The sequence below is a fragment of the Hypanus sabinus genome, chromosome 4 (genome assembly GCF_030144855.1).
Source record: "Hypanus sabinus isolate sHypSab1 chromosome 4, sHypSab1.hap1, whole genome shotgun sequence".
NCBI lineage: Eukaryota > Metazoa > Chordata > Chondrichthyes > Myliobatiformes > Dasyatidae > Hypanus > Hypanus sabinus.
In genome coordinates this window covers 50,284,940-50,310,630 of record NC_082709.1, presented here as the reverse complement: position 1 = coordinate 50,310,630, position 25,691 = coordinate 50,284,940, and the positions used below count along the sequence as shown (strand labels likewise).

General features: G+C 40.6%; 1 protein-coding gene across 4 annotated transcripts in view; it reads left to right on the top strand.

Annotated features, from left to right (window-relative positions):
* Positions 1-25,691, top strand: part of mlphb (melanophilin b) — a 117,100-nt gene that overhangs the window by 54,105 nt on the left and 37,304 nt on the right. For 2 of the 4 annotated variants that reach the window (XM_059967057.1, XM_059967056.1), the window contains 5 exons: positions 4,308-4,400; positions 4,690-4,826; positions 10,668-10,721; positions 19,912-19,997; positions 22,489-22,617. In XM_059967057.1, coding sequence (XP_059823040.1) covers positions 4,308-4,400; positions 4,690-4,826; positions 10,668-10,721; positions 19,912-19,997; positions 22,489-22,617 — 499 coding nt within the window. The remainder of the gene's footprint in view (positions 1-4,307; positions 4,401-4,689; positions 4,827-10,667; positions 10,722-19,911; positions 19,998-22,488; positions 22,618-25,691) is intronic. The other 2 variants (XM_059967058.1, XM_059967059.1) reach the window with 1 other exon arrangement.

Here is a 25,691-nt window from a genome sequence, read left to right as displayed (position 1 = left end):
TCCTTCACCTTTGCCGCATCTGCTGTCAGGATGTGGCTTTCCTTTTCAGGACATCTGAGATGCCTTCCTTCCTTCAACGAACAGAATTTCCCTTCCTCTGCTATTGATGCTGCCCTCACTCATATCTCCTCCATTTCCCGAACATCCACACTCACTCCATCTTCCTGCCGCCTTAACAGTGATAGAGTTCCTCTTGTCCTTATCTACTGCCCAATGAGACTCCACATCCAACACGTCATCCTCTGCAACTGCGGCCATCTCCAACAGGATCCTACCACTAAAAGTACCTTTATCTCCCCACCCCTACATTCCTCTGCGTTGGAATCCCTTGGCAACCTTGTCCCCACTGATCTCCCTCCCGGCATTTAACACTGCAAGCGGCCAAAGTGCTGCGCCTACCCATTCACCCCTCCCTCATCTCCATTCAAAGCCCCAAACAATCCTTCCAGGTGAGGCAACACTTCACCTGCCAGTCTGCTGAGGTCGTCTATTGTGCCCAGAACTCCCGATGCGGCCTTCTCTACATTGGTGGCAGCCAAACATTTTAATTCCAATTCCCATTCCCAGTCCTTGGCTCCTCTTGCTCCAAAATGAGGCAAACCCTCAGGCTGGAGGAGCGACACCTTATATTCCATCTGAGTAGCTTCCCACCTGGTGGCATAAATGTAGATTTCTCCAAACAGTAAAAAAAATTCTCTCCCACTCCCCTCATCTTCTATTCCCTACTCTGGCCTTTTACCACTTCTCTCCCTGGGTCCCCTCCTCTGTCCCTTTCTCCTATTGTTCACTCTCCTCTCCTGTCAGATTCCATCACCTTCTCACATTTTCCACCCTCCTGACTTCAGCTTTCACCTTCCAGCAAGCCTCCTTCCCCACCCTCACCTATTTATTCTGGCTTTTTCCCTTTTCCTTTTCAGTCCTGAGGAAGGGTCTTGGTGTGAAACGTCGACTGTTTATTCATCTCCATAGATGCTGCCTGACCTACTGAGATCCCCCTGCATCTTGTGTGTCATATTGGTTTCTCGGCACACTTTTGATTTTTTTATATATTTGTTACAGTGTAGAACAATAATCATCAATGAACCTGATGAGTTTAAAAGGCAGCACAAGAAATAGGGCCCTAGTGAGTTTAAAAGGAGTGCAGGAAACAGCCTCAGTGAGTTTGAAGGGGGAACAGGAAGTGCAGCTCAGGTGAGTTTAAGGGAAACATTGGAAGTAATATTTGGTGATTTAAAGAGGGCAAAGGAAATGCAGATTAAGTAGTTTAAAATGTAGCTTGGCAACTGAGGCTCCAGTAAGTTCAAAGGAAACAATAGCAGGTGAGTTTAAAGGAAGCAGAGGGAACGTGGCCTGGTGAGTTTAACAGGTGAAAGACAACCTGCGAAGTGGGGTCCTGGAATGTTTTCATATCTAATATTACTGATGTCACTTTAAGAATTGTGTTATGTGACCAACTGCTCTCTGTTCCTTCCACATTGTCTAATGTGGGACTTGCCAGAGAGCCTCTGTCTCTGTGAGAGTGTGAAAATTATTTTCTTTTATATAATAAAGTACCTGAGATGTTAGTTTGAATTATTGACTGGTTTCCAATATCTTAGAGAGGAAGAAGAATATACCTGACCATGAAAACTTTCAATGTTTTGATTGCTTCATACTCATTGCCATAAATCAAATTTGAAGAAACAGGAGACAGAATATCGGTCTCAGTAAATCAGTACAAATCATATGCAAAATGTTAATTGAAAGGAATTTGATTACATTTCCTATTACATTTAACATTAAAATTTTAATTTATACTCTTAGAAACAAGATTAATCCAGGAGTGGAATTATTTGGGTGGGATCATTTCAGTCAGTTTTGATACATTTGGTGCAGAATAAGGAAAATTGAATGCATATGGATTATGGGCACAAGTAACTAGTACCTACTTTGCTTACTGTTACCAGGTTGCAAGATGCCTTGTTTGAAACAGTAGAGAGAATTAAAGTCTGGTCAGCTGAAAACAAAGTCTGTAATGTGTCCTTGATGGATAGGTAAAGTGCTGTGCAGCACCTTCACAGAAATTATCCTGTAGCTTGATCACCATCTTGTGGTGGGATGATAGAATGACTGTCTGTAAATGAAACAACATGCTGATCTTAATTTCTAATCAGATGGAATTTTTATTGGACTTTTAATATTTTTCAGTCTGCTCAATATTCATTATTTTTCTTGAATCCAATATAATAACTGTCTGTTCTTCTTCTAAACTTTCTTTACCTCCCAAGCTCAAAATACTTTGTCCTGAATGTTGTCTTACTTCCTTATTTCTTTCTTTCTTTAGAACTCCTTCTTTTATGGATGTGAAATACTTTGAACTTCGGTGCCACTTTCAGGCGACCTTTCTGTTACAAGCTGTTAATTCAAAAGGGCCAAGTTTATGATTTCTTAGATGAGATCTAAGAAATTTCACCAAGAGTTTCTCTCTGCCTCATTAAACTTTGTCATAGATTTATACAACATGGAACAAGGTCCTTCTGTCCAGGTCATCCAACCCAACTGCTGTACTGTTCCGTGCTAGACCATTTGCCTGCATTTGGCCCTTATCTCCTAAAACCTTTCCTAATCATGAGCCTGTGCAAATCTCTTTTGAGATTGTAATTCTAACACTTCCACTGGCAACGTAATTCACATACCCTCCATTCTGTGTGAAAAGCATCAAATCCCCTTTAAGTTTTTCCACTCCTACCTTAAATCAGTGTCCTCCAGTTTTAGGCACTCCCTACCCATCCATTACTGTGTCCATCCACTTTATCTATAGTAACACACACAAGCTGCTGGAGGAACTCATATCTATGGAAAGGAATAAACAGTCAACATTTTGGACTGTCCCAACAAACTGTCTCAGCCTGAAACGTCGACTGTTTATTCCTCTCCATAGCTGCTGCCAGACCTGCTGAGTTCCTTCTGCATTTTGTATTTTTTACTCTGGATATCCAGCAACTGCAGAATCTCGTGAATCCCTTATCTGCAGAATCCCTTATCTATAACCTTCAGGATTTTATAAACTTCTTTAAGATCACATCTATCTCCCCAAGTCTCTTCTAACTTAAGCCATCCAGCTCCAGCAACACTCTTGTGAAGCTTTTCTTTTGCACTTTTACTCTTTAGTTTGAGTAAAATATTCCCATAGTAAATCAAGGGTCGCCTGTTAACAGCATTATTGTGCTCTATCTCTATAATTAATTTATTTGCTTTCAAACCAACCAGCAATGCATTTCTAAACATTTGAAATCTAGTTTCAACTAGGTTGTAAACTGAATTCCTGTTAAATCATAAAATGGAATTCTGTATTAGAAATGGATTATTGTGGAATTACTTTCTTATTGTCACAGAATACATACCAAATCATTATACATTAAGAATAACAATAAAACAATAACAAAATGCAGAATAAAGTGTTGACATAGAATTTAGATTATGAAGAATAAAACAATAATAATAGAGGTACTGAGTGGATTTTCACAGAGCAGCTTCCAAGTTGCCATGCTCCAGCCCCATCTTGATTACTTATGTTACCCAGTTTGAAACATGTTGAACCGTAGCTAATAAAATTCTGGATGCTTTGAACAATGAATGTGTCTTATTTTGCATAGCATGTTGAGTTTTGGAAAATCAAACAGTCACTGTGGGCTAAATTGTGTTGGCAGTGGCTGTTAAAGAGAACGGCCATTGCTGTGAGGGTCTGTTCCAGTCTAAAACATTGATTGACTTTAAACATTACGTGGAATTACCTGAAGAGCAGCAGATAGATCCCTCAATTTTCTGTCTGACCCAACACCTATAAAATACATATATATAAATGGCCAAGTATCTCAATGTTGGTGATGTGCTCTACACAAAACAGTTCTGACGTTCACCCACAAATATTAAGTGAGTAATGTACTTTAGTTACTGTGTGCATCTAGAATCACTGCTCAAATTCTATCTTCACTTGTAGTGATGTGAAGGTCGGCGAGGAAGCAGAGAACAATTGTTCTCATCTGCAGAATGGCACTTCTGATATTACAATATTGAGCTAAGAGATAAACCTATATTAATGTGTTCAACTCCTCACACCATTCCGATCGAGTATCTAGAGTGAAACCAGTTGACCAGCACCATGTACAATTCCTGAAACCAGGCTCTGTTTAATGCCTTATTAAATTTAAGGGTTATAATGCTCCATAACTTCACACAGAATAATTTGCATAGTGATTTCTTATCTAAAGAACACTCATGTTGAGCCAGACAGATTTTGGATCAGCTGATTTTTTTTGAATCGTTAGGTTACAGTCAGGAAGAAAGAATCCTCCTGGTTTTGCAGTGCAGCTGGACCCTGTGCATAAAGCCTCAAATTCATTCCTTGAGATAATTAAGAGGTAATTATGCAGAATCTGACACCTTAAAAGTCTGTTGACTGCGGAAAGAAAAGAGCAACTGAAAAGGTTTGCAACGCTGATGTTCATATGTTCATGGAAGTGAAGAGACAGCTTGAGATGCATGAAAGGGAGAGAAGTTAAATTTGGGTCCATAGGAGTAAATTTGGCAATCGGATCCTGAAGACACATTAAGAGTGGAACTGACGGTGCTGCATCTGAGTAATTTAAACATGGGTTTTTGTCAAAGAGTAAACTTCTGGTTGTAAATTCACCCCTGTGCTTTTTTCAGGATTGTGAAGACTGGGTCACTGGACTGGTTTTATAACCATGTGAAGTCTCGTTTCAAAAACTTTGGCAGTGCCAAGGTGATGCACTCCTTGAATAAAAGGCTTCAAAGTGGAGAAAAATATTCCCTACTGTACCTAAGTATGTTTTCATTCCTTCTGACTGTGGTTATCACAATCTATCTAATGTTAAGTAGCAGGGGCTTTCATTAAATGAAGTAGAATAATCGTAAGTTTTCAATGATGTGTCTATTTATTCATTCGAGATACGTTAAAGTATTATGGTCTGAATTTTCTAATGCTGGCTATTGTGTACACTAGATAGTTGATGTGGAATCCATTTTAAAGTGCTCCCATCAAGGTAAACTTCAGTATTTCTTACTAAGTGGTAATTTTATAGCATAATAGAGCCAGCCAACTCAAGACACTGAATATTCCCAGAGTGAGTAGCCAGAGGTGAATGTATCAATGACATGGGTAGGGAAAAAAAGTAAGGTCCTCAGGAGTTGGGAAGAACCGTAAAAAAACAAATGGAACCTCAAGAGTTGTAATCTCTGAATTATTCCTGATGTCACCTGCCAGTGTTGGAAGGAATTGGAAGACAGGGCAGATGAGTGCACGGCTGAAAAGCTGGAACAGGACAGAAAAATTCAGATTCTTCGGCCAAGGGATCTCCTCTAGGGCAGATGTGACGTGTACAAAATGGACAGGTTGCACCCAAACTGAAGTAGGAGGGCTCATATTCTGGCTGGATTCAAGCTAGTGATTCCCAAAGGGGACAGTACTGCTCCAAAGGGGCGGTTACATGTCCTAAAGGGATATTAGGGGAAATAGAAGCCATTGGAGGGCATTCAAGATTCTTGGGGGGCTAACTTGAGGCATGAGACCTGACCAACCGTGTCAGCTCACTGTCATTGTCAACATCTGCTAGGCATTCCCAGTTTGTGTTAATTTTTTATTTTAATTTAGCCTGTTAATGATAGGTTAATATGTACAGTGTGACCTCTATGAATCTGAAGGCAGTGAAGCCTTGAATTCTAATCCTATGACACCAAAACTACAGAAAGTGTGTCAATACAATGTTACATATTTGGAGAAACACACACAAAATGCTGGAGAAACTCAGCAGGCCAGGCAGCCTCTATGGAAAAAAAGTATAGTCAACATTCTGGGCCAAGACCCTTTAGCAGGACTGGAGAAAAAAAGATGAGGAATCAGAGTAAAAAATGGGGATGGGGAGAAAGAAACACAAAGTGATCAAGGAGGCCATGGACTGACATGTCGGAATGGAAAGGGCAAGTGAAATTAAAATGGGTAGCCACTGGGAGATCCTGCTTTTTCTGGTGGGCAGAGTATAGGTGCTTGGCGAAGCAGTCACCCAACCTATGTAGGGTCTCACTGATATAGAGGGAGAAATCCCTGCAGAATGCGGAGAATATGGGGGGGGGGGAGAAGAAATGATGTGCTTGGTTGTGGGATCCCATTGGAGATAGCAGATCTGGAGTACGGTTTTATTCTGTTCCCATCAGATCAGTGGCGTCCCGTGTGTCTTATTTGTAATACTGTACTGCCTAATGAAGCCATGAAACCATCAAGATTGCAGGAGCACGTCCATAAAAGATATCCTGAAAAGGCTACTTGAGGTATTACTCAGTTCCAGAAGAAGAAAGAAGCATTCGAAAAGGGTTGCCAAGAAAGTTAAAAATGACCTTGATAGTGGTCTAATTGCTTCTTATAACATTTCCAATATGATAGTTAAATGTGGAAAATCTGATACAACTGGTGAAAGATTAATCATGCCTGTTGTATTACTGTTTTCAAAATGGATCCCAGTATTTTAAAATCAATTCCACTGAGTAGTAATCCTGTAGCTCGTTGTATTGACAAAATGAGCGAAGACATTGTGTATCAACTATGCACAGAGCTACAAAAAGCAGAATTTAGGATACAACTGGTTGAGTCAACTGTGTGAGAAAATGAGGCATTGCTAATGCATATGCATAGTTTGTCAAAAATGGAAAAGATTATGAAGAGATTCTCTTTCATAAAAAGTTAAAAACAAATATCAAAAGGAGAATCTATCTCTGGTGAGCTTAATATGTATATTGAGGATAAAAGTATTCCGATTAGGAACATGATTTAATAAAAACACATAATGCTGGCAGAACTCAGCAGGCCAGACAGTATCTATGGGAGGAGGTAGATTTGTTGTGCAATAGATGGAGTACCATATATGACAGGTCACCATGCCCGTTTAGTGCTATTAATGAAAAAAAGAAATTCCAAGTCTGTTTGCAATCCATTGTGTAATTCAACATCAACATCTCACAGCCAAAAACCTCAGCCAGCAACTTTGTTCAAGCATGACTTTTGTAATATCTGCTATCCACAACATTAAAGCTCCTCCATTAAGTAGCAGATAACAATGAAGAGTTTGAATGCTTGCTTCTTTACACTGAAGTGCATTGGCTGTCAAAAGGCTGCTGTTTTAAACATTCCTTTGATCTTTGTGACACTAGGGTTGAGCTCTTGCTGAAAGTTGACAAGAGCTTGAGAAACAAGATTGAACTTCAATGTGGAGATATGGCATACCTAGCTGATCTGTATGATAAAAATGAACATTCTAAAAATAAAACCGCAGGGTGAGAATTTCACTTTAATCCAGCCAAAAAGTGTAGAGTCCACTTTTATCAGAAAATTGGAAATATGTAAGCAAAACATTGGGAGAAGAATGTTCTCACAGTTTCCCTGCATGGAAAGTATGGCACTCTCTTTCACAGACGGTGATTTGCAAGAGTACTACTTACACCTGCTGTCAATGAAGAAGGATTTTCAGAACTGATTCAAGGATTTGAATGATCTGAAATTTCCATACTGGGTAATTAACCCATTTCTTTGCAAGGTGAAAGAACAAGAAGAAGCTTGCAAGAAGAAATTATCGAACTTCAGAATGATGAAGAAGCAAAAATGTTTTTTTCAAAAATGTTGGCTTTTGTGATATGTGGCTACACTGTCATACAAAGTTAGCTGGTCTTTGGAGAAAAGCCAAACAGCTCTTTACAGCATTTCCATTCTCCTACCTTTTTGAAAGAGGCTTCAGTGCAGTGAACCACATACTCACAAAAAATAGAAACTGGTTGGACATTGTTACATGTGGGGATTTAAGCCTTTTGCTGTCACAACTTGAACCAGATATTTCAACTCTTGCTAAAAACCATCAAGCTCAAGGATCACATTGATATATTGAAGCTGCTGTACAGTGCACAGGCGCTGTGTAGGTTAGGTTTAAAGACAAATAAAAATTTAAAGCAGAAACATTTTTCCCATGTTAGCATATGGTAGACATGTCTTTAGACTATGGGGATGCTGCAAAGTATATTGTGCCTAAGAGGGATGTTGGTAAGTATGAAAGTGCTTTAGGGAGGCATTGGGCTAAAGAAGGTTGGGAAATACTGACTTAAACTGAACTGCTGAGTGGAGGGGATAGAGTGTAGAACACCAGGTACTGGTGTAACAGATTGAGGCAAATCATAGACGTATATCATACAACACAGAAAAAGGCCCTTCAGCTCAACTTGTGCGTACTGACTGAGATGCCCATCTAAGCTTGTCCCATTTGGTTGTGTATGGCCCATGTCCTTCTAAACTTCAGTTATCATCATAACCCTTTTCACCTCTCCTGGCCCATTTACTCTTGTAAACACACCTCCCTATTCCTTAGAACCCTGCTAAACCGAAGGAGTCTATTTAAATCCAAACATCTGTGAAGGCTCCGACTAAATGTATCCCAAGTTCTTTGCTCTTTCCTTAGAGACCTGAATATTGCTCCTTTTCATTCAGAGTTCTGATTCCTTCCAGTCTACTGCGAATACTACCAGAGAATGCTGGAAATGCTCAGCAGATCGAGCAGCATATTTATCAACCTTGATTAAGAGGTTGACGCAAACAAATCCAGCAGTCTGGACAGGCTCAGGAAGGACGGGGAGGAAAGAGGGGTTGCCAGGCTAAATTGCATTTATTTTAATATAAGAAACCTGACATGCAAGGCAGGTGAAACAGGGCATTGAAAGGTATAGTATGTGGGTCTGGGATATTATAGCTATTACAGAAATATGGTTAAGGGTAGGCAGCTTAATGTTCTAGTGTACAGATGCTACAGGCATGATTGAGGTGGGTGTAAGAAAGAATGGTTAATTCCTTTTTAATTAGAGAATTCATCATGTACTTAGAGGGGATATTCTGAGGAATAGTTATCTGAGGTTTCATGGTGTAACTCAGAAATAAGAAGGGTGTGATTACTTTGATGGGATTGTATTAGAGCCCCCCCCCACCCCAATAGTCAGGAAGAATTAGGGCAACAAATATGGAGAGAGATTGTAGATAACTGTACATATAATGGGGCTGTAATAATAGGTGATTTCACATGAAGAGTTGATTATCCACTTCTGGAAACTTCAGTAGAACAAATTATGGTAGAAAAGAGGAATATATTGGCTGAGTTGATGAGAAGGCTTCACTTAAGTAATTCTTATTGTCATTCAGCCTGGTCTCTGCAAAGGCAATGAAGTTGATACTAAGACGTTATCAAAGAAAACCTTGTCTGTGACCCACACAGAGTGAGTAGCAAGGCCACATTAAGTGGGGAGCTACAGGAGCTTTCCATATAGTAGATACGAATGCAGTGAGATCAGGGATGATAGAAAATGATGGAGGTTTAAATCATTTAATACAGTGGTGGGGGGGGGGAAGAGGAAACAAGATACAAAGCAGTGAAAGTATTGCAGTGAAAAATTGGATGATCCTTAGCTAAGGTGGTAGAGGATGGGCATTTAAATGAACTCTGCGGGAGTGGAACAGTGTGAGAAGATCAAAGGAGGAAAACTCTCCAGAAGAGCAGCGGGATAGATAAAGGAGCAATTTTATGATGAGTACTGAGCTTCCATTGTGGCAGTTGATGGAAGAGGGAGTGGGTGGAGGTGGGTGTGGTGGAGAGGTGGTATTAATGTTACTTTGGAAGTTCAGACAGCTGAAAAGGAATCACTTGAAAAGAGCTTGTTGTCATTCTTCATCCTGGGTTTCATCAAGAGTGCAAGGGTGTTCAAACTGGAAAAGTACCATGGAAGCAGATATGGCTGTAGATCCTACAAAGTCAATGATAGCTTGTGTGAGAGGAGCAGGAGGGAAATGGATACTGATGGGGCCCATGGAGCATTCAGACCCCTGCTCCACCCCTCCCAGATTCTACCACCCGTCTACACTGGAGTTTATTTAGAATGGCCAATAACCTACCAACCTACACACCTTTGGGATGTGGCAAGGAGCAGATCACTCAGACCAAACCCACACGGTTTCAGGGGGAATGTGCATGTTTCACACAGCTAGCACAAAAGGTTAGCATCAGAGCCATGTTTTAGGAACTGTAAGGCATCTGAACTATTTGCTGTGCTACACTGATACCCCATTTTTCTATGTCATGTTACATCCACCTTTTCCTCATCCTCTCACTCAGCTTGGCTGTATTCTGTTGAAGTGTTTTAGTATCCTCTTCCCACCCAGCTTTGTACCATCAGAAAACACGTAAACTTGGAAAAATGATACTTGGTCTACTTGTACAAACTGGTGATATAGGTCAGGAATAGTTGTGGCCCGGGTACTGGTAATATGTTCCTGGAAATCATATTAATATTACCTCATATGTTGAAATAGTGCCAACGGATTATCCAGAGGCAATTCTTCTGGAATTTCACTAGATTGGGTTGGACAATGTTAGGTGGTATTTGTAGCTGGTTTCAGCTGGAGCACTCTCTCCGATTTTCTTGTTGGGCAGAATCTAGGCCCTATTTCCTCCTGAAATATGGCTCCCTTAAGTGTTTTAAAGCTTTTGCCAAGCAGTCATTGGAATTGTATCATGTGGTACAATTAACTATCATGTTGAGGAAAAGAGTTAAAATTTTATTAAATTTTATTTGTTATCCCCTCACAGATTCACAAAGTGAAGAAGGTGAATTTGACGATGGATCAGACAGTTATTTGCAAGGTGAATAAGCAACAAAATGTTTTGTTTGTTTTCCACTTTACAGCAATCCTATGACACCAGCGTCTGACTCCTGGGTTTTTCCAATGATGTTATAATACAGCAACTATCTGTTTGCCATCAACAACCCTTGGCAAGTTTGCTGTTCCATCTGCTAAGTGATATGAAAAGGACCCAGTGCAGAATAGGTAGTAGCCAGAGTTGACCACCTCATCACCACTCAGAGGTACTGCATCCTCAACGTCTGAGTGCAGCCCAGACTCCCGGGACCAGCTCCCGTTAACACTGATTAGGATCATAATTCATGGCAGAAAGGGCAAACAATAATACTGAATTAAATACATACCTGTGGACTACCTTAAAGTCCATATCGGTGAGATCCAGTGTGACATTAAATGTTGAAGACATGCAGTCATGAGAGGCATGATGTAAAAATGATTTTTTCCATACTGATCTGAGAAAAGAACCTTTAAACAAGACTAGATATACTGGATATACAGCACAGAAATTATCCATTCAGTATAACTTTACCACGCTGTGGTTAATGCTCCATGAGTGCCCTCTACTTAGCCCACCTAAATCTATAAGCAGAACTCTCTAGTTTCCTTTTCCACCACATGCTCACTCTACCTTCAAAAAAAATCCTGTAATACTCATTTCACACACTTCCTGCAGCAGTAAATTCATTTTCTCAGCACTTTTTAAATAAATATGTTTCTATTCCTGAATTCCCACTTGGATTTCTTGCTGAGCCACATCATTACAGTCTCGAATACTGCTCTGCGCAAATGGAGATGTTCTCTCTGCATCTTTTTTTTACAGAACCCTTCTTAATTATAAAGATCTTAGGTCACTACTCAGTTTTTTCCCCGAGAGAAATGAAACTCAATCTGTTGAAGTTCAAGTTCAACTTTAATGATCACTAGACAACCGGGTGAGCCATTTGAGAGAAAGGTAGTGTGGTCTGATGTGACCAGAATGAACATTAAATTTCCCTGAATTCTATTGCTTTGCTTTGGAAATTAAAGAAGAAAAGCTCAATTTATTAAAGAAGAAAGATGTGTAGCAAGAAAATATAGCTCCTCCTCATTTAACGAAGGACACTTTTGGTGTCATCATTTCTGGTTGATCCGCCACCCTTCAAGAATACTCTAACGTTTTCATTTCTTTTTCCCCGGCTTAAAACCACATACAGCTGACCATGCTGGAATACTGGTTTCTCCAAATAACTCAACACATTCTCCATGGTTTGGCCTTGCGCCTTATGTATAGTCATAGCAAAGCACGACTGCATTGAGAACTGACTCCACTGAAGATGGACATCTTCCCCTTCTGATAAACTGAGAATAATTCTTGGGATCATGACAATGTCATTTTTGAACGCACCAATGTTTATCTTTGCTACAATTAGATTGTCGTGCAGTTCTTCCACCATCATTTGCGTTCCATTGCAAAGCCTTGGTGGATCCAAGTTCCTCATTGAAATAGTGTGATATCCCCTCTTCAATTCCAGTTTATGTGGTGGCAATTCAGAGAGTTTGACTGAATCGAGGAATTCTGTTGGAAAATTAGTGGGGCTAGCTCCTTCACTTACGGCATTGAAGGATCAGTATTCCTTCATGATTCCAGGGAAGCGTCTAAGGCATGTGAAGTTTATTTTTCGCATCATTTCATTGAGAGGAACCAAGATAGAATTCCTCGAGAACAGTTCTGCAGGATTGTGGCATGTCAGGTAGATGAAATCAATACATTCTTCCATAGTTTTTGCTGGCAGAATCATATCTTCAGGAAATTCAATTTCATTGTTTCCGTTTTTCTCAATCTTGTCTTCTCCAACATCCAAAAAGAACTCAGAATATCACCCTTCTCCCTCACTCAATCGCATGTTTCTCTTCAATTGAAATTTGACGAAACTTCTCCATAAGTAGGATTTTTTTAATGCATGAATTCTCCAGATCAGCAGTGACAAGTGCTAGAAGCTGATGGAAATCGCCACAGCAAATGGTTAAAATACCCCCAAAGGCCTTATTCTTGCCACATACACCATGGAGAATACGGTCCACCGCTTTGAAGCTCTCCCTCCTAATCATGGGGAACTCAACCCAGACAATAAGCCTCACATTTTGAAGTAAATTTGCAGCATTGGTGTCTTTATCAATGTTACTCATTGACTTTGAGGGGTATCTTGAATTTTGAATGCGCTGTCCTACCACCAGACATCAATGTTGCTGCAATACCTGATGTCGCTACAGCAACAGCATCACCTCCATCTCCCCTAACTTTAGCAACAATCAAGTTGATGATAAACTTCTTGCCCATTCCTCCTGGAACATCAATGAAAATCATTGAGAGATTCCTTTCCAAGCAGTTGCACACATATTCATATTCTTCTCTTTGCTCATAATTCAATAGAGGCTGCTTCTGTGAAACAAATTCCTGCTGTTCGTCTCTGTTGTATTGCAGTTCATGCAGTAATTCCAGATTGCCAGCACTTTGAGTAATTGTACCATTACTTGGTGTCGGCAAGTTATATTATTCAAATGTCTTGCCCAAGTTTTCAAGTTTCTCTTGGAAATACAGAAGACCTTGTTCATGATGCCTCTCATTGATCATGATATCAGGATCTTTGATAGTTCTCCTCTCCATTTGTAAGAAATCTGGGAATATCCGCATAGTACAGGGTTCTTGCAAATGGATCGCGAGTGCAAAGATCCATGAATTCTGTTACAGTGGTTCTTGTCATATCATTGTTCAGCTGCACAGCGGCATTATCTTGAAAGAAAACTTGATGCTGTTGGAGAAGGTGCACTTGAAGTCGTGAATTGGAAATCCCAGTATCAATCAACAGCTTCAGAGGGCCCAATATATCTGCCTGTCAAATACTGTGTGATTTTGTCTTCTCTATTTGCTCCAAAAATTGCCCGATCACTCCCCTTCATAGTATACTTGATCATGTATTTGATGGACTTGATATTTCTACATTTTTTCTACCAGCATATTTCTACATTTAGATGACAATTGAACAGCTTCAATAGTTGTGCATCATAGGGGATCACTCATTTAGAAGTTATAGTTTGACTTTGTCATCCTACTAGATGACCTTTGAATCCTCCATTTCCACAGACCGTCTCCTATATGCAGGATATAAATCATCCGCACACCTTGTATGCTCAATAAATGGCTTCAGTTACCTCCTACTGCATGTACCATTTTACCAACATGGTGATTTAGTGGTGCGATGTGGACCATGTATCATGTGCTTCAAGACCAATTCATGCAGCTTTGGATCTTCATTTGGGTCTGGTGCTTCTGCTTGCACAAATCTATCATAATCTTGTGGTCTCGACGGATGCTTCATCGAGCCACAGCAGACAGTGCAAGTGAGGCAGACCCTGCTTTTGGTATTCCACACTTACAATGTAAGTGATACACCAATCAAAGGGACCATCTATTCCACTGAAGTACTTTGTAAACAACTTTCTCTTCAAGTTAAACACTCACGTGATTAAATCCGGCCGATTGTTTGGTTGCTAATGCAGAAAAAAGATGCTGTTGGACTTCCGGCCAGTTTGGATTGCATGTCATTGTAATGAACAATGAAGCATTACTGTACTTCCGTATATACATCATGGTGTCCTGACTTTGTTCCATCATGTATCTTGGTCCACCGACAAATGCTGAGGAGAGGGTGATGCGCCTTCTGATGTTTCTGAAATCATCGTCATCACTCAATGCCTCAGTCAGGCCTCTGTATGTTGTTGATCTTAAGGTTGCGTGATTCATTCGGATGTAGCTCAGCCTCTCACTTTCAATCTTAGCAGCCATATCGACCAAGTATTGTTGGAATAGACATCCTCCTCTGAGAAGTTTATTAAACTCATTCTTGTGGTTCATTATTCAATACGCATAATAACGCATTGCCGTCAGTTTCTTCTTGTTTGTCATTCAGGGTTGATCATACCAGCCATAATCTCCAAGTGGAAGGAAAAGTACATACTGAAAGCTGTTATATGAGCAATGGGACTCTGAAATTATTTGCAAATCATCTCCTCGTTCTTTCAACACAATGTGCCGTGATCTTGCTTCAGGTTTGGTGCTGTTCGGTATAATGACAGCGAATTTGTTGGCAATTTGTGCATTAAATCTTCTCTCATGTTCAAATGCTGGTCTTCGGTCAGGATCATTGACAATGGATGCCTCTGGCATGCCTCAAATTTGTTCTTTTGCAAGTTGAAAGGACACAATGTATGGGTTTCGTTGTCATAGTAGGCTTTCCAATAATTCAACAATCTCATGTTGAATTCCATCATTCTGTAGTATCCCCATTCTCAATTCTACGCTGCCTTGAGGATCCATGAAGTAAATTTGAAGGAATCGGGCTTGCTGGTCGGAGTCTGGCACTAAATGTCCAATGTAATGATGGATTTGGCCTTGAATAGTCACAGAAGGATTCCATCCTATTCCTCGTTGGAAGGACTTATTTGGCAACAAAAGATGTCATTTGGAAGAGGCAATTGTATTGTCTGATGTTCTTCCTGAACTCGTTTGCAATAGGTTCATCATTGCTGTATAAATTGAAGATTTCATTGGGTAGAGATTGCAAATTGCCTATTGTTACCTTTCCCTTCATACAGCAGAAATCTGCAGTTTCTCTAGTGGATAGGAAGGCGTGACAGTGAGGGCATACTCTGGTCATCGTACCAACATCTGCAGAAATGTTACAGCGTGTGAGTCGTGCATTTTGCCTTGCTCTTTCTCTGTCGAGGTATTGTCATCGAAAGCAGGCATTGTCATCTTCAGCAACTCTCGCAAGAATTACTCTTTGCTGAGTATTCTTGAGTCAATCTTTTCTCCTCTGTCTCTCCCTCTCTCCTCCTTCTGTGCCTGTTTTTGTCATTCTGGAGACATGTAGCCTTTTCATCCCCCATCTCTTCATCCCTTCTGCCATTTGTTCTTTGTCTCTGATCTTGGAGACGTGCATTTCTCAGCTCCTCTGTCTCTTCCTCTCTCCTCCTTCTACGCCAGTTGTTGTCATTCTGGAGATGCACAGCCCTTTCATCCTTCGTCTCTTCATCTCTTCTACCATTTGTTCTTTCTCTCTGATCCTGGAGTTGTGTGGCCCTCATCCGATTCTTGTTCTCTCCACCTTCTATGCCTGTTTTTTTCATTTTGGAGACGTGCATGCCTCTCCTCTTCTGTCTCTTCTTCTCTCATCTTTTTTGTTCTGACTCTTTGATCCTGGAGTCGTGCAGCCTTGGCCTCATCCAATCCTTGTTCTCTCCCTCTCCTTGCCGCTTCCCAACATCATTTGACATCATCTCTTGACCATAATGTCCCTCTTCTCTTTCCATGCAGCATAATTAGGCTGAACATATTTTTTTACCCTAATGCTGGATAGAAGATACAAAGCAGTAACACCAAAGTCTCCAGGATGCTGATTATTCTTGATGACGTGGTTGGTGCTCTCCTAAGTGGACATGATAGAGTCACCGCTGTCCTTTGACTGCAGCAAAGGGTGTGATGGGTGTCTCGAAGTACGTCATTACAATAAAATTTAATTATCTCTTCTTGATGGGTGGCAGTTTGATCTGTCCCAATCCTGCTAATGGTGATTAGCAGAATGTGACCGCTCGAAATAGAGCTGCCCTGCCCTTTTGCTCTGGTTGGTGTCGCTGCTGTGAGCATCGTGAGGCGCTGCTGAGGCTGGCCGTGTGCATGCGTCGTGGTGTCGCGTCATGGTTTCCATGAAAGTTGGAATCGGGTGTGGAAAGCAGGGCCTGTTGACGAGTGAGCAATTTTAAATGAATGTAACCCTGACCTTTGCATGCATTCTGTAAGTTAGTGCATTTTAAGTCCATGTAGTCAAACAAAGTCCCGCTTTAATGCACCATTTGGGCTAATTTGAGGGCACAAATAGACAGACTGACAAACAGATAAACAGAATGAGTATTTTAGTAATGTATAGAGATAGAGATTCAACCTTACCTAAATATAGCCAAACAAAACGGCATCCCTCCAGGGCCAAGGAGCAACACACATTACAAATAGCAAAAAGCATACTACACATAACACAAACAACACATATGGCACATATGGTTACGATTTCAGAAAAACATATAGTTGCAAGGAAGAAAAAATAATATAGTCCAAGTCCCTAAGTGGCATGACTGTAAAACAGACAGTAAGTTGTAAACACAGATGCTGTGGTCAAGACAACACGTACAAACAAACTGGATTAACTCAGCAGTTGGGCAACATCCGTTGAAATGAGCAGTCAACGTTTCGGGCCGTGACCCTTCGTCAGGACTGAAGAAGGAGGGGGCAGGGTCCCTATAAAGAAGGTGGGGGGAGGGTGGAAGGTGAGACAACACTTCACTTGTGAGTCTGTTGGGGTCATCTATTGCATTTGGTGCTCCCGGTGCGGCCTCCTCTACATTGGCGAGACCCAATGCAGATTGGGGGACCGCTTCGTTGAGCACCTCCACCCCATCTGCCACAACAGACAGGATCTCCCGGTTGCCACTCACTTCAACTCTGCTTCACATTCCCATTCAGATATGTCCATACATGGCCTCCTCTACTGCCATGATGAGGCCAAACTCGGGTTGGAGGAGCAACACCTCGTATAACATCTGGGTAGTCTCCAGCCCCTTGATATGAACATCAAATTTTCCAACTTCCGGTAATTCCCTCCCTCTCCCTTTCACCATCCCACTTTCACTCTGCCTCCTCTTCTAGCTGCCTATCACCTCTCTCATGATTCTGCCTTCTTCTACTACCCATAGTACTTTCCCCTTACATTCCTCCTTCACCTCTTCGGCCTATCCCCTTCCTGCTTCCCCTCCCCCACCCCTTGATCTTTCCTCTGATTCGTTTTTCACCTGGCACCTTCCACCCTCCTCCCACCTTCTTTATAGGGCCCCTGCCCCCTCCCTCCAGTCTTGATGAAGGGTCTCGGCCCAAAACATTGACTGCTCAATGGATGCTGCCCAACCTGCTGAGTTGTTCCAGTTTGTTTGTACGTGTTGACAGCAAGTTGTCCTGGTCCAGCTTGTTCTCCTACCGAGCAAACATCAGAGTATATTTATACTCTTGTCTTTCTGGTATTATCCTTGTAAATCTTCTCTGTATCCTCTCCAGTGTATTTATATATTTACTATAATATAGGCAACAAAAATATACACAGTTCTCTCAGTAAGCTCTAAGCAAGATTCAAACATCAATTTCTCAAACCTCCGGTAATGCCCCCTCCATCACCATTCCCTATCCCTTTTTCCCTCTCTCACTTTATCGCCCTGCCCACCCATCACCACCCTCTGGTACTCCTCCCCCCCCCCCCTTCTTTCTTCCAAGGCCTTCCGTCCTCTTCTATCAGAATTCTCTTTTCTCCGGCCCTGTATCTCTTTCACCAATCAACTTCCCAGCACTTTACTTCATTACTCCTCCTCCAAGTTTCACTTATAACCTTGTGTTTCTCTGTCCTCTCCCCCCAATTTTTAAATCTACTCCTCAGCATTTTGTCTCCAGTCCTGTGAAGGGTCTCGGTCCAAAACGTTGACTGTACTCTTTGCCATAGTTGCTGCTTGAACTGCTGAGTTCCTCCAGCATCTTGTGTGTGAAGAAAGATTCAATGCATATTTAATATTTCATTTCAATCCCTTCAAAACTAAGTCCCCATGCTCAGTTTGCATTTTACTGGCCTTATTAACCTGTGGCATGAATATTAGTGACTGGTATTTTTGTACTTCCTGAATCTCCTTTGTTCTCTAACCCACCTAGACCTCCTTTCCTTCCTATTGCCTTCCTGCTTTTCCAACTAAAATACGTTATCTTGCTTCGTTAAACTTTATATGCTAATTATTTGCCAATTCTGCAAGTTTATTAAAGTAGTAATTTGTGGGCATCTTCCTCAGTACTGATTATCCCCTCTGAATTTGGTATCATCCATAAATTTAGAACTTGTGGTTTTGATGACAGAGTTCAGATCGTGAACAGGAGTGGATTCAGTTCTGATCCTTATGGAACACTACCCACCCGTTTTCACTGTAAATACCTACCCTCTACTCACACTCTTTGCTCTCTGAGTTGAAGCTCACAAGCAACTGGTTCTGCTATTTGTCCCTGTCTCTGCACTCTTCAACCTCATTCGTTAGGTTTTTATGGGAACCTTATTGAAGGCTTCTGAAAATCAGATGAATTTCATCCACTGCATTCCTTTTGTCACCCCCCCAAAAAAAATCCTTGTTAAGATTCGTCTTCGATGATGTTCAGCACTGTAAAGCTCAACACAAAATGCTGGAGGAACTCAGCAGGTCATGCAGCATCTATGCAAAGGAATACACAGTCGATGTTTTAGACCGAGACCCTCCGTCTGGGTTCAGATCACTACCACCTGTTTCACTCTGCCACATGAAATCAAGAATAACCGCAATGAATCCTGGCTATCATTAGCTCTACTGCCCTGTTGCCATTTGCTATAACAGTAATGGCAAGGTTTCATTCATTTGCAGTTCACCTAATTGTGAATGAAAGAAATGCAGGCTCCTGATAGATTCAAATATACTCTACCCTCCTTACCTAAATACTTCACCCCTCTTAGTATTGCATAAATACTTCTTAAAAACTCTGAACCCCCCTCCCCCATCCACCCCCTCCACACACATAGTCTCTTGTGGATCTCTTTCTCATCTTCCATCAGGACACTGGACACTATCCTTCAAAGTGTTTCTCTGAATTAGAAAGGACTTGCTGCTGAGAGCTCCTGTTTCACCGTATTCTCCACAGTCTACTATCAAGTTGGTGGCTGATTCATATGCCAAGTCAGATAAAATGGATTGATATTTCTGCTCAATTAAAAGCCCCCCCCCCCAACCTTTGCTCACAACAGGACCAGAAGTTGCCTTAATTGTATTGTGTTCACCAATTAGACATGGAGTTGGTTTCTTCCAGTCTGCATCAATTGGATCCTGTGAAATGGCCCAAGTGTGTACTCTCTGATTTAGTGTATGTGTCAGCGGAAGACTACCATGCTATTAAACCATAAGTGAAATTGATCTTCAATATTATTCTTCTGAAGTTCACCACTCTACGTGATCCCAGAACACACGGCTTTGTATGGTGTTGACTTTTCACAGCAAGAATACATTTGCAGCATTATTGATGTGGTTTTCTCTGCTGTTTTTCTTACCTGTAGGTGGATACGATCCACAGATGATGGTAGAGGTCATTGAAGAGGATGAAGATACCTTAGATAACTCAGAAGCTCAGCTCTATAGTACAGTTAATATCCCTTTCACTGTTTGCTTTTGAAAATGTCACTAATTTCTACAATAAGCTTTTACTTTAGACATTGAATTCTGACATCTTTAATCACACTGTTTACATTTATTATTGGAGATGATGGCCAACAATTCTAAGTACAAGATGCATAAATAAGTGCAATATTGCTAAACCAGTTGCTGTGCTGGAGATGGAGCCTTAATTGAGGAAAGTGTAAAAATACCTTGTGCAAAATATAGTCCAAGGAAAATCATGGCAAGGATATAAATTGATATGCACTTAAGCTGAATTGGGATTACAATGAACTAAAAGCTATAAGAGCATCATATTGAAAGGAATATTAGCAGTTTTATATTCCACACTGATAGAAAATATTTCTTACAAATCCCTTGCTGTTTCTGGTTTTACTGCGAGATAAGAACATAAGAAATAGAATCAGGAATACACCATTTGACCCCTCGTCATATTGTATTGCTCCAATGCACAATAAAATCATAGCTGTTAAGTATTCTTGACATCTGAACCTCCAAAGCCATCTTGGGCAGAGAGTGTAAACTGATGTTTTAACATAAATTGGATACAAATATTGGAAATAAATGTCACTTCTTGCAGTCCCTCTTTCAGAAGAATATTTTTTTGTAAACAACCCAGAAAATGTTCTAGCTGTGGCCACACTAGGGCCCTGTACAACAATCCTATTTCTCTTTCATTTATCTGTTTTGTATAGGTACAATTTTCCCAATATCCTTTGACTTGGTTTGTGGAATTAACTACAAAAGTTCTAATATTAACATTTAGTATTTCTAAATAGCTCCTTTTCCATATCTCTATATCTGTTTGTATTATCAGCTTTTTTTCATTTATACCAACATCAGTATCTCATTTATATTACTTGTTCTGTTTGCCCACCTTATATAAGCAACATCTTTTTTCCAGTCTCTAACAGATTGAATTAATCAGTCTATTAGTTCATCTATGTATTGATGACTAATTGCACTCCCTAATTTCCACATTTGGTTTGCTTCAAAACTTTATCATCTCTTGTTCCTCATCAAGCTTTATTTAATATCTGGTTCTGCATCAAGTGGTGTCTGGACGCCACTCGAAGCAGATTTTCAGCTACTGCCATTCTCCATCTCAGTGTAAATGGGTTAGCTATCACAGGTACAACACTGCACAATCAAGGGCATCTTTAGAAGGCAGTGCCTCATGAAGGCAAAATCCATATTAAGGACCCTCTCGATTCAGGACATTCTCATACCTACTATCTGGGAGGAAGTACAGTGGCCTGAAGACCCACACGAAATGTTTTAAGAACAGATTCTCCTCCTCCGGCATCAGATTTCTGAATAGTCCATAAACAGCTGAATATTAGCTTATTATTCCTTCCTTGCACTATATATTCTAACTTATAGGAATTTTTCTGTCTTGCTCTTCACATTTCACATTTGTCAGTGATAATAAATAATTCTGATTCTGAAGGAAGCTTTTTTCCACCCTCACCAAAATGTAAGCAAAATATTTGGTTCAATCCTCATCATCTTCCCAGCGACTCCTGTAGCCCATTGGCCAAGATTAAGTTTTAAAGTTCATCTTTGAGTTGTATACGATTTCCAAACATTCAGTACTCAGAACAAAATGGGGTTTGTTTATTAATTACATATTTGGGTGAGAATGCTTTCAAAGTGTTTTCTCATGTCTCAAACATGCTCACTCTCCATGCATCAGTGACCAAATATTTAAATCACCTAGTGCTTGAATTTTCAAATCCCCATATGAACCCCTCCATCCTTCCATCTCTTCCCACTTTTGAAAGTCTCCTTAAGTCTGCTACACTGTCCTTTAAATTCTCCTGAATATCCGGCTAACTATAAGCTTTACTTGACTTACTACTTTACTTGACTTTCATTGACTTACTATAAGCTGCCTCAATATGTTGGTTAACTGAGAAATAGTAATTAAGTGTGAGTTGCTGATCATACAGATAAAAGTTTGTACATTTGTGTACGTTGGCTAAGATGTGGGAACATTTCAAGCAAGGTTTCACATGTCAGACACCATAAATAGCTTCCTCTGCAAATGGATTTCATATGACCATCACCTGTGTCTTTACTGGTTGAATGAAAATGCAATGCATTACCCTTTTTAGGCTGTTAGTTTATTAATTTTTACATGACGTACTTCCATTAGCTTTCTCCCCTAACCCTGAAATCCAAGGGGCATAACAGTGAATAATTCCACTTACTAAAGCACACTCCATGAGCATTTTGATGCTATACTCATTCTAGATTGTCACAAAAGCTATTGAATTAAACAGAAAAGGAGATAATTCAAGCCAATGGCTTTTACGATAAAGGCATTCAATTAGCTGCCTCTATTTGTTATTCCTTCAGAACTCTAAGGTATTTATATTTTTTTAAAGAAACAAATATATAAGAAATCTTGAAATGAAAAGTAGCTAAAAGATTTTCTATTCCCTGTGTATCCATAGCAACGTAGAAGCAAACGTCTGCTTTCAGTGCATCCTTTTGACTTTGATATGGACTCGGAATACTCCTCCCAATCCCGTCGCCCTTCTCTCCAGGTTCCATCACCGCATTATGAGGAGAATGACTTCCAGGTAAGTCCTGCAATTCTCCAGCTGCACTGCACCATTTCCCAAATGCCTCCACAAGCAATTTTCTTTTATTGAAATACAGCACGGAATGGGCCCTATCCAGCCCTTCAAGCCACGCCCAACTTAATCCGTTCTAATCATGGGACAGTTAACAATGACCAATTAACCTACCAACCGCTTCACCTTTCAAATATGGGAAACCAGAGCACCTGGAGGAAACCCACGGGGTCATAAGGAGAACGAGAAACTCCAGGCAGTGGTGGGAATTGAACTCAGGTTGCCTGTACTGTAAATTGTGCTAACTATAAGTAGCACATATGTATTCCATAAGTAGATCCCTGAACCTTGCTGGTCAGGGATTTGCTGAGCATTCCTTACAGATGCTGAACTAGCTGAGGTCAGTTGGGATCTCTCAATTTACTGTGTGTGCCAGAATGGCAGAGTCACGCCATAAAATGAATTGTGCCAAATGCTCTGTCAACTGGTTCCACTGCCTGCTATTACCAAATATACAGACATAGGCAAATACAGCACAGAAACAGGCCATTTGGCCTACCTAATTTGTGGCAAACCACTTAAACTACTTGGATCCATCGATGCGCAGGGACCATATCCATACCCATATCATCCTATGTACCTATCCAAAGTGTTAAACATTGAAATTGAACTCACATGTAGTGTTCCTTTCTCAATTAAGTATCCAAATATGTTTGAAGGTGCAATTACCATCAACCTTTGACAATGCATTGAAATTTTTAAAATCTCCATTATTTGTTTCAGTCATTTTATTAAATCTGTACATCCAGAAACTAGCTAGTTTCCTGTTCTTGACTTTTTTCAAATTTTATCCATGCTTAGCAGTTAGAACATTGAGAGCATGAGTAAGGCCCAAATTTGATCTGTGATTTCAACATCATACCACACGATCTGTTTGCTTATTCAAGCAGGGATGCACAGCTTTAACCTTAGATTTTTCAAATGTCTTGCATTTTTATGTTGGTGTAGAAAAATATTGCTATTTTCCAGAGAGTAATCAGAGGTTAGAAGTAAAACAGTAGAATGATTTATGGAAATTAGTTTCTCTTTTAGTATGCATGAAAGCAGCAAAGCAAAATGGAACATTATAATATTATTCCCAAAGCATACATCATTGCTTTCGAAAACATTCTAATACACTGTACAAATGATTGCATCTGTAGACCGCAAGTTCTTGCGATGAAATTTGTGCCTCTCAGCGTGATGCATTGTAATTCAGGGAAATTACATATTTCTCCACTCTCAGATGCAGGGCTCAATATGATCTCCCACAGATATGGGTGGGTGAAGACAGATGTTAAATTTCAACAAAGTTAACCAGCAACCCAAACCACTCAAAATCCCCATGTCCACTTTTCATGAGCATAGGCAACTCAGATCAGTTAGAGAGGCAGGTTAAAAACCTAAATAATTGCAGCTATCAATTTAAAGCACAGAGCTGAGTTACCCAGTCCTGGAGGATGGCCAGTGGTTGGAAGCAAACAAATAATGCTGCTGGTTTAAGATGATAACTTTATGCACTAGCCTGAGTCAGGCACGTTTCCTTTAGACCAAACAAGTTACTCTGTAGACATCTACACTGTTCCTCTGAACCCTATATTCTCCAGTTATATCTCCCTAGGTGAACCGATCACCTTTAAAATCTGTCCCCTTGAATTAATCATCTGCTGACTTATTCTTGTACACCAGAGTCTTCTGAAATAAACCTCCCATTCATAGGGCCTCCAGTCGATCAGCAGCATGCCTTTGGCAAGGAATATCACTTTAGAGAATCAGTCTTGCTGAAAGGTCTCGACCTGAAACATCGACTGTTTATTCATTTCCACAGATGCTGACTGACCTGCTGAGTTCCTTAGAGAATGATAACGTCAATTTTGTAGGATTTTTGAAACACAGATTTTTTTCAGGTTACGTATCTTCGGTCCTGAGCCCTCAGGAAATCCCCATCCACGCTAAAACCCACACACCACACTCAGGACTGAGGAAACTTTGCTAGGTTAGAAGCAGACCTTCAGCCCTAAATTAACAAGGCTGTTTACAACGTCAGAATGTGGCTCCGCTAACTTCAAAGCTAAAGTTGTTTCATTTGCTCCAATAGAAATTCTAGAAAATTGTGCAGTCAATGGGACTCACCTTATATTGTTATTCCACCTATTCAAAGCAAAAAGCTTGTCCTTTCTGCCTGTTCCAATTTTCTCCCTCCTGAAAGCACTCATTCAAAATGGCTGTTTACAGAAGATATCGGTGCCTTTGGAGCTGTTGGATCCAGTGTAGATTAGCAGTAAGACTATGGCAAGGGTCATGGAGAATTTTATTTTGCACCACTTTATTGTATTTTCATCTTGGGGATCTCAGTGTTGTTGCCAAGGCTGGAATTTATTGTCCATTCCTAATTGCCCTTGAAAAGGTGATGATAAGTCATCTTCTCCAATTTTCCTGAGAAAAATATCTCACAGAGAAATTGGAGATGTGTTTTAGGATTAGAAGGAAACTGCGGGCGGCAGTGTTCCTGTCTGTCTATTTCCCTTGTCCTTCTTGGCGACAGAGATTGTGGGTATATGAACTGCTGTTAGAACAGCCTGACTGAATAGAACAGTTCATTAGAGCTAAGATTTATTTGTCACAAGTATGTTGAAACATACAGTGAAATGCATTGCAACATGCATAAAATACTGGAGGAACTTGGCAAAATAAAAAAGTTGTACAAGTGGAAGGAGGCTAGCTGGTAAGTGATAGGTGAGGCCAGGTGGCTGGGAAAGGTCAAGGGCTGGAGAAGAATGAATCTGATGGAAGAGGAGAGTGGACAATAGGAGAAAGGGAAGGAGGAGCGGACCCAGGGGGAGGTAATAGGCAGGTGAGAAGAGGTAAAAGGTCAGAGTGTGGAATAGAGGAAGCGGGGGGGGGGGGGGGGGTTGAAGTTTATTTACCAGAAGGAGAAATCGATATTCACGCCTTCAGGTTGGAGGCTACGCTGATGGAATATAAGCTGCTACTTCTCCAGCCTAAAGGTGTCTTCACCTTCGCACAAGAGGAAGCCACGG